Below are 9943 nucleotides of genomic sequence, written 5' to 3'. Positions count from 1 at the left end.
TGCTGTAGAGGGGGTTGATCCTGATTTCTGAGCCTTGGTCCAGGGCACGCAACGAAGCACACGATTAAGATGAAGTTGGGGGGTACAGGTTTAGGAAAACACGGTGGGGGTGGGTGTGGCCAGAGTTACACATCCAACCAGAGGTGGGGGCTGGGATTCTCCTTGGATCAGCAGCACCGCTTCTTTTTAGGAATTGAAGCATAGTGGTAAGTTCCATCCCACTTATTTCAGCTCTTATAAAATATTCTTGTAGTTAAAAGTCTGTGCTAAAGAATTCTTTCATCGCCTCTCTAACTTCTTGTACTTTGCTTCTAGTTTCTTTGAATATGCATCCAATTTGTAAGCTGCCTGCTCAAGAGCTGCTACTTGCTCCTCAATTAGAGTGATCTGATCCAGATAAGGCTGAAGTGCTGCATATTTCTGGTTTAAGTCCCTTAGGTTTCTACTTATGTTTACTGCAATATCTTTCATTTCTAGGTACTTCAAGCTAGTCAGTTTGTTCATATTTTCCAGAAGTTTATAGTCTTCACCGGTAGCTGTGAGCTCGCCCGTCAGGTACGTGCCCATTTTGGAGAACATGTCCTGGCACAGCCCCGTGACGTCCGCCTCCCTCTGCCGTCTCCAACACGGCATCGTCTAGGCCGGGGAAGGGAGGTAGGAGAAAGGATGGAGGGTAGGATGGGATGGAGAAGTAGGGGGAAAGGAAGGGGGAAAGGGAGGGGGAGGGGGGAAGGGGGAGGGGCAAGAGTGGAAGGAAAGGGAGAAAAGGGGAAGGGTGAATAGTCTGAGAAGATATAAAGTCGCATTAATGGGATTTAAAATCAACTTTGGTCCTTAACATCAAAGAAGAATAATTTGAAACCAAGACAAAGTTCTTTTTTGTGAGATAGTGTCACTATGGGAACATGGAATATATTCACAGAGCATGAGGCTATAGGCCTCTTAACAAATTTTTGGCATGTTTAGGGACGCATTGTAAATGGATTCCTGAGTTGTGATAGAAGTGCAAGAGGCAGTTTTCAATATTAATGCCATTCATAACAAAGAAACAAAACCATTAGCAACAGTGTCAGTAGAACATTGGACATCAGTGCTCACAATTTCTGCAGATCAGACATCTCTGAGTAGGTTGTAGAGAGTTATGCTAATGCTTGGCTTATAGATTCAAGGATACTGATTGAATTTTTTTTCAATAAAGATGCCCCTAAGAATGTGTGGTAGGATAAACCCCTGCAACAGTAATGCTGCTTGCTGCTACTGTAGCTGTGTAAGACCAAAAACACCAGCAACCAGGGAAGGGGCGGGGCAGGGCCTGCTACCACAGTTTCTTTGATCTGCTTTTCTAAGGAAAACAACTTTAAGGGATTAACAATCTCAAACATACATATATCATTCACTTAGTTCAGGGGAAAAAGTCAGCACCCTGAACTTCAGAGCAAATACAAACAGAAATTATAAAGCTTCTGTCTGACCATAGACATTAAATACATAGTTACCAGAGAGAGAAGCACCAACATCTGGGCTTTCAAACCTGTGGGGCTCCAGAGTCTCATCTGGTCAAATCACCAACACTTTTCCATGAGTGTGCCTCCAAAAGCAAAATGCCAACCTCAGAGCCCATATACCTTGTTCAGGGCCCTGAGGGCTCAGGTCCTACTTAGCAAAAGGGGTGTGGGAAAGATCTTTAATGACTAGCACCACATCATATACATTATTTCCAATCAATGACTCTTGATTCAAACAAAGGCAAGAATCATTAAAGGCACTTGATTGCCTTAGCATTCCAAAAGAGAAAACAGTAAAAAAAAAGTCCCACCCTTCTTACCATTACAATCCCTGAGGAGGACACCCAGGAATAGTCATAATAGTCCATTCAACTGATATCAGGCAAATATCTTTAGTCATCTGGAGAAAAGTTTTCAAGTTATTTCATATTCAAAAAGTCTATGGCCAGATGCCTTAGAATACTTAAGACCTTACAGCAATACTCATTAACAGCTATGGCATAGAACTGCAGTTGACTAAGGTGTGGTATCAGAAGACATACCTTCCATGCTTTTTTTATCACAAAACACAATATCACAGTTGCTGCAGCCACAAAGAATGCTTCAAGATTGAAAGAATCACCTCTTTGAATTTCATAGAAGGTAGGATGTTAGTGACTAAGTAGCAGAACTAATTCATGGAGAAGCTTCCATAAAAAGCTGTGGCACTAAAGTAACTTTAGAAGCAGGGCAGCTAGGTGGTGTGGTGGACAGAATGCAGTCCTGGAGGCAGGACAACCCAAGCACAAATCTGAGCTCAGACACTTACTAGCTGTGTGAATCTGGGCAAGTCATTTACCTCTGTTTGCCTCAGTTCTCATCTCTAAAATGAGCTGGAGAAGGAAATGGCAAACCATTCCAATGTCTTTGCCAAGAAAACCCAAGTTGAGTCACAAAGAGTCAGAAATGACTGAAAAAAATGACTAAATAATAATATCTCTAAAAAGAACCAACATACACCCCCTAGAAATCATCCTACAGGAGCCTGGCTTAGTGGACAAAATGGGTGGCTTGAATTAGAAGACTTAAGTCCATAACACTTCTTAGACACATGAACTCAGGAATCTTTATTTACAAAAATAATGTCTTTCTTTCATTTGAACATGGAGTGGCTTCCAGGACAATGAAAAGAAGCTGGCTGATTTATGCTCCCAGACATTTGTGTTGGGATACAGTGGAGAAAGGACTGAGCTCAGAATCAAGAAGCCTCGGTTCTAATCCCCACTTGGCCACTAAGTTGCTCTAGACCCTACATAAGTCATTCTCCTTCCCTGAACCACAGTTTCCTCATTTTTATGATCAGGATGTTGTGTTGGATAAGATTTATCTATAAATCCCCCTCCTCCTCCCAAACACACGATCTCATCCATTTCTAACTTCTATGATTCCATCCTTTGAAGTCAACTACTACCTAGTACAGGTCAGGTTTGTGGGCTGTAAGAACCTCCCTTTGAAATTCAGATGTTGGCAAGTTCATTGGCAGAACATGATTGAAAATGCAAGGTAACATCCAATAGTTGAATTAGGAAACCAATGATTTTGCTTAAGGAAAGTGTGGTGGCTTTTGCCCTTGCTGTCTCTAGAATGATATTTCACTTTTGCCCATCTTTCTTAACAGCCTCTCTTGGGGAGAGCATGATACTGTCAGGTATCTAATTTCTGTGCCAAGATCATGTCAATTCTGAGGTATGTTGTAAAGTGGAAACAAAAGCTGTGCACTTTTACTGTCAACGTTTCCTTTTCCTGAACTAGCAGCTCCTCCCTCCTTCTAGATCTTTTGTGTCAATGACTGAGGTTTGCTTTATATAACTGTTCTAATACTGAACCAAGGTGTTGTTTTCCTCTGAGATATTCCTCTTAAAGAAAGCTGATCTTTCACAGGATCACAGATCTAGAACTGAAAGAAACCTGAGGCCATCCAGTCCAACCTCCTCAAGTGAGGAACCGCATCTATAAAGGTAAAATGAATAGACTGAATTCACATGTGGTTACAGTTGTGGGATTTGAATCCAGATCCTTTGTCTCTGGAGTAAGTAGTATTCAATTCCTCTAGGTGCTAGAAATCTATACCAGAAACAAAGAACTTCTTCTTTAAAGTAATATTACTTGGTCAATTCTTGGTTGAAAGAAGAGTTATAAAAGCACAGAAGTTGGGGCTAACTATATATAGCATTCTAATTATATTTCATTACAATAATTTTACAAAACAACTTTTCCCTTGGAAAGCTATGGTACAATGAAAAGAATATTAGATTGAATCAGAAGACTTGTATTCAAATCTTGGCTCTTCTCTATTTACTCTTTCAGGTACTTGGTAAAAGTTATATAACCTCCCTGCTCCTCAATTTTTTTGACAGTCTGTAAAGTCTTATTGTATAAGCCAAATAGAAGGGTACTATGGACAGAGGAAATAGGGGAGGATTATTTCTTAGAATCCTCCTCCTCCTTGGACAAAATCTTGTTGATCTCCTCTTTCTTAGCCTGTAGACGCTCTTCCTGATGCTTTTATGTTTCCTTAGTCTTGGACCGGCAAGCTTCAGCCTGGTCAGCCAAGAGCTTCTTCCAGGCCTTGTCTGCTTTTGGTTTATGAATGTGCTCCATGAGGATCCACATATGAATTCCCTTTACCTTCAAGTACAGGCTGGGTACATATGACAGTCAATCCTTTTGGATTCATAATATCTTCAGAGCAGATGGCGCAGAATCCTCATTTGCCTCATCGTTGTTACCTTCTCAGGAATATGAGCATTGGCAGTACCCTTTCTCTTACCAATACCCATATGCCTGCCCTTCCATCAAGCCAGAGCATTTTTATGGCATCTATCATGAGAGTGCACAGTAACAGGCTTCCGGATGATCAGCCCATCTTTAATCAGCTTCCGGATCTGCTGACGGGAATTGGCGTAGGCAATTTCATTGGTCTCATTGGGATCAAGCCATACCTTCTTTCCACATGGAAGGATGATAGAGGCAAGCCTCTTTTGAAGCCTGAGCATAATCATGACTGCAGCTGCAGTGCGGAAAAAGAAAGGAGAGAGAACTGTAGTCATCAATTTTAAAATGAGGGCATTGTACTAGATGGCCTCTAAGGTCCCTTCCAGCTCTGAATCTAAAATCCTAAAGACGCACCCAAACAGGATAATTGTTTATGATTTTAGGTTCTCTAATATCAAAACTACTAGTATTTAGAAAGGAATTATAGAATAGCAGATTCACAAACTGACTATGGAACATTCTCCTCTCCCACTTCCTTTTTGGAATACATTAAGACTCTTCCTATGCATGCATTTTTTTTTTGCTTTGAATGGTATTTTATTTTTTCCAACAACTACATATCAAGAAAATTTTTAGCATTTTTGCAAGATTTTGAGTTCCATATTTTTCTCGCTCCCTCCCTCTTCTCCCCTCCCTTCCCCTCTCCTCTTCAGAAAAGGGTAGGCAGTTTGCTATAGTTTATACATATGCTATCATATAAAACATATTTCCATATTCATCGCAGTTGTGAAAGAAGAAATATATCTAAAGGAAAAAAAACACAAGAATAAAGTTGGTGAAAAATATGCTTTGATCCACATTCAGAGTCCATCAGTTTCTTAGCTGGATGTGGATAGCATTTTTCTTCATGAGTCCTTTCTACTTCTCTTGGATCATTGTGTGGCTGAGAGAAGCTGAGTCATTCAGAGCTGATCAACACACAGTGTTGCTGATACTGTGTACAGTGTTTTCCTGCTTCTGTTCTTTTCACTTTCAATCAATTTGTACAAGTCTTTCCAAGTTTTTCTGAAATCTGCCTATTCACCATTTCTTTTTTTAATAAATTTATTTTGAGTTTTCAATATTCACTTCCATAAGGTTCAAATTTTCTTCACCTCCCTCTCCTCATCCCTCCCCAAGACAGCATGCAATCCAATATAGGCTCTACATATGCATTCTTCTTATACATATTTTCACATTGGTCATGTTGTATAGAAAAATTAGAATGAATAAGAGGAACCATGAGAAAGGAAAAAACAAAATGAAACAAAAAAGAGAGCAAGGAGTATGCTTTGATCTGCATTTAGACTCCATATTTCTTTCCCTGGGTGTGGAGGGCATTTTCCACCATGAGTCTTTTGGATTTGTTTTAGGTCCTTGCATTGCTGAGAAGAGCTAAGTCTATCAATGTCAGTGTAATGGCAAGCAAAATGGGACTTCTGCTGTTTTTTCTTTTGGAGTGCTTCTCAGCACTAAGGCAACCAAGTGCCTTTGATTGGGCCTTGCCTTTGATTAAATCAAGAGTCTTTGATGACCTGCTTAAGTCACAAGAAACCCTAAGTCACATGAGTTTGAGTCACATGGTTGTGATGCCCTTTGACCCTGAAGAAGTGTACATATACTCTGAGGTTAGCATTTTTCTTGGAGGTTCACTCATTGCAAGAGTGTTTGTGTGATTTGGCCAGATGAGACTCTGCTTGGCTTTGAAAACCCAGATGTTGGTGCTTCTCTGTCTGGTAACTATGTATGTGTTGCTATGGACAGACAGAAGCCCTGTCTGCTGACTTGTATTTTTTGCCCTGTTTATATAATTTCTGTTTGTGTTTTTTCTGAAGTTCAGGGTGCTGACTTTTCCCCCTGAACTAAGTGAATAATATGTGTATGTTTAATCAAAGTAAGATTGTAAACCCCTTAAAATTGCTTTCTTTAGAAAAGCAGATCAAAAAACTGTGCTAGCGGCCCCTTCTGTGTGCTAGTGTTATTGGCCTTATACCTCCCCAGCAGCTTCAAGCATCATTGTTGTTACAGTCAGTCAATGAACAATGTGACTGTTACTGTGCACAGTGTTCTCCTGCTTCTCCTGGACCTTGATATTGATATTTTTTATTTATTTCTACTCTTCTCCTTATGAAGGATTGAAATCTTTCTATTTTGTTAAATGACCATTTTACCCTCCACCCCCAATGAATTATGCTTAATTTTGCTGGGTAAGTGATTCTTGGTTCTGGTCTTAGGTCCTTTGCCTTTGGAACATCATATTCCATGACCTCTGATCCTTTAATGTTGCAGCTGCCAAATCCTGTGTGATCCTGATTGTGACTCCCCTATATTGGAATTGTTTCTTTCTGGCCACTTGTAGTATTTTTTTCCTTGATCTGATGCTTCAGAAATTTGGCTATAATGTTACTTGGGTTTTTTATTTTGGGATCCCTATCCTGAGGTGATTGGTGGATTCTTTCAATGCCTATTTTGCCCTGTGGTTCCAGGACGTCTGGGTAGTTTTCCTTGATAATTTCCGAAAAGATGCTATCCAGGTCTTCCATTTGATTATGGCTTTCAGAGAGTCCAGTGATTCTGATATTGTCTCCCCTATATCTATTTTCCAGGTCAGTTATTTTTCCAATGGGGTATTTCACATTTTCTTCCATTTTTTTTCATTCTTTTGAATTTGTTTGATTGATTCATGATGTCTCAGAGTCTTTAGTTCCACTTGCACAATTCTAACTTTTAAGGAGTTGTTTTCCTTAATTAGCTTTTGTACTTTCTTTTCCATTTGACTGATTGTACTCTTTAGGGAGTTGTTTTCTTCAGTGGATTTTTGTATCCCCTTTTCTATCTGGCCAATTCTATTTTTAAGCGATTTTCCAAGCTATTGACTCTTTTTTTCCCCATAGTTCTTTTGCATCACTCATTTTTTCCCCAATTTTTGTTCTATCTTTCATATGATCTTTAAGTTCCTTTTGGAGTTCTTCCATGAGTGCTTTCTGGGCTTGACATCACTTTCTGTTTTTTCTTCTGGGTTTTGCCCATAGGTGTTTTGACATTGTTATCCTCTTCTGAGTTTGTGTCTTGGTCTTCCCTGTCACCATAATAACTTTTCTATAGTCAGATTCTTTTTTTTGTTGTTGTTTTTGCCCGTCTTTTTTTTCTTTTCTTTTTTTTTTTAAATCTTTTTCCTTTCCTTTATATTTTATCTCTGTTCCCAGGGTTGCAGGGGCTGTCTCAGGCTTCTTGTGCCAGTGGCTACAGGCTCTGGCTTTTTACCTAGTGCTTCATTGATGTTGCCCTGAGGCCCACGGGAGACCCTGTGTCTGGTGCTATGTTGAGGGGATGGGGTGGGAGGTGGCTAGCACTACTGGAGGCTGTAAGGGTTTGGCAACTTACCTGGTGCTGAGCTGGGGTCCTAATGGTGCTGCCTGGTGTGTGCTGAGGCCAGGTGGGGTGTTTCTGCATTTCCTCAGGGCTGCACTGAAATATGTGGAGATCTGGCCACTGGAGGATGCCTGTTTGCCCTTGGCTATGCTGAAGCAAGCCTATGGCTGCACTACAGCATGTGAAAGTCTCACTGAAGCAGGATGCCTTCCCTCTAGAGACTATGCTGAAGTACATGGTGCTTCTTGGAGCAGGGGTCTACCTGTTCCCCTGGCTATGCTATGTTGGTGTTTGCCTGCTCCACTACACTGGAGTTCAGGATATTCCACTGGTTTCCTGTCCTTGAAGGTGCTCCCCTTTTACCTGAGTGAGAGAGACTTTTCTTACAGATATCCCAGTCTCCCAGGCTAAAAGACCACTCCACCTCATCTTTCTGCTGGCTCCACTGTTCCAGGATTTGTTTTGGGACACTAAGTTTAAGGAATAAAAGAAGGCTCAAATGATTTTGAATACAAACAATACCATCTACAATGAAAGGTCAGAAAACACATGGAAATTTGAGAGCTATAGATCTGAACCATTTTTTTAAAATTCAAAAACCTTTAGAATTCAGGGTATAGAAACATAAAATTGAAAACGGCATAATAATACCACCCTAATAAGAAACTTCTTTTTAATAAATAATCTGAAATAAAATGAGTTCCACAAAAATCTCATCTTTAACAAACAAAAATATATTATACTACATACAAACATAAATTCTACCATTTTTTCTTTTCAGGGCATTATTAGACTGCCAAAGCTTCACACAATGCACATTTTACTTCTCCACAACATCTAGGTCTAATAGCATTAGTTGTAAGTCAGAAGCATTATATAGAATCCATAGCCACTAGAATGATGTCTATTATCATCTCCAGCAAATGAATTAGAGCTAAACCAGTCAGTTTTTACTAATATACATATATTTCCATCATAAAAACTTAAGATCCGGTTATGTTCTCTGCTTTTACTGTGATGTATTTCATAAAGCTTCTGTACAGTTCAACATATTTTTAAAAAAAATCTTGATTTTTAAATGAACCTTTTTGGTACTGCTGCATGATGGTTTTAATGTAACATTAATTTAAGCAAAAAATGGCAACTACATTGTATTGTATAAACTAATTAACAGCTATTGGGAAAATTTTCTTAAGCTAACCAAATATAAGACTGCAGCAATGACAAAGAGTAGTATAATACAAGGCAAAAAATGAATAACTAAATGAAATGACTTTTGATCAGTGGCCCTTCATTATTGTGCTTTCTGGCACATGGAAGAAATTTTCTTCTTTGAGTTTCAAATGTTCTGGTAAATCCAGTTGTCTCTTAGCTTCTTCAATATCATCTTGAATTGCTAAGATAAAGGCAGCAATTAAACAAAAGTTTTTTTTCTGGTCTAATGTAGTCAGTGATGACTGTACTAAGGATTTCCCTATAAAAGTACTCTTTGAAGGTATGTATAATGTAAGTTTCCACAGTTTTTTTTAATATTTTTGTAGTATGGGTTCCATTTTATGCTTAAAACCATCTACGGACATCTCCATTTCCAGCCATAGTAAATTCCAGTAGATAAATCACATGGAAAATTATCTACTACTTGGTCAGGAAAGCTAGCTGTGGGGATGCCAAGCTGCTTGGAGACCCATCGGAAGACCTCATCACTTTACCCCAGCAAAAATAGGGCAGTTGCTCAATCACACCACTGGCTCCAGCCTTGAGAGACTACCCAAGCAAAAATTCCAGGGAAGTCACCTTTGAACTCAGGGCAAATGTTTCCCCCTAGCCAGCTGGGAGTGGAGGAAAGGGGGAAAGGGGAAGGGGAGGGAAAGAGATTACTAAGGGCACAAGGTGGGCAGGAGACCAGGCAGGCATTTACTGTATGAGACTCACGGCCAGCAGCCCCCACCTGAATGCTGCAGGTGAAAGGTCTGTGACAGAATTTCCACATACCACGGACCCAACAGAAGCCACCATCCTATGCATGTATTTTCAAAAGCACTGTTGTCATTCCAGTCTTGCAAACTGAAAACCATGATATCATCTTTGATTCTTCCCTTACCTGCATAACCTATATTCATTCTATTTTTGTCGGTTCTCCTGGTTCCCTAGAATTTAATACCTTAATCTCTAATATGTGACATGAAGAAATCAAATAGACATTTAAAAAGGAAAAGTCAAGAAAGTGATGCACCAAAGTATATACAGAAAAATTCTAGTAACATAATTTTGAA

The 9943-nt window shown here is 39.6% G+C and overlaps 1 protein-coding gene and 2 pseudogenes across 1 annotated transcript; all 3 read right to left on the bottom strand.

Annotated features, from left to right (window-relative positions):
* Positions 1–279: 279 nt before the first annotated feature.
* On the bottom strand, positions 280–590 carry LOC118852903 (biogenesis of lysosome-related organelles complex 1 subunit 2-like). The gene has a single exon (XM_036762621.1). It carries the CDS (start codon positions 577–579, stop codon positions 280–282), a length of 300 nt encoding a protein of 99 aa, XP_036618516.1. The 5' UTR covers positions 580–590.
* Positions 591–3965: 3375 nt separating this feature from the next.
* LOC118854306 lies at positions 3966–4546 on the bottom strand (annotated as a pseudogene).
* Positions 4547–8950: 4404 nt separating this feature from the next.
* On the bottom strand, positions 8951–9660 carry LOC118854698 (annotated as a pseudogene).
* Positions 9661–9943: the final 283 nt, after the last annotated feature.

Source organism: Trichosurus vulpecula, chromosome 6, assembly GCF_011100635.1.
Source record: "Trichosurus vulpecula isolate mTriVul1 chromosome 6, mTriVul1.pri, whole genome shotgun sequence".
Taxonomy (NCBI): Eukaryota; Metazoa; Chordata; class Mammalia; order Diprotodontia; family Phalangeridae; genus Trichosurus; species Trichosurus vulpecula.
The sequence above is the reverse complement of the archived record's forward strand: the minus strand, read 5'-3'. Positions and strand labels throughout refer to the sequence as shown.

Excerpts from the sequence above, each read along its gene's own strand:
- LOC118852903 (XM_036762621.1), bottom strand. The coding sequence starts at position 579 with ATGTTCTCCAAAATGGGCACGTACCTGACGGGCGAGCTCACAGCTACC.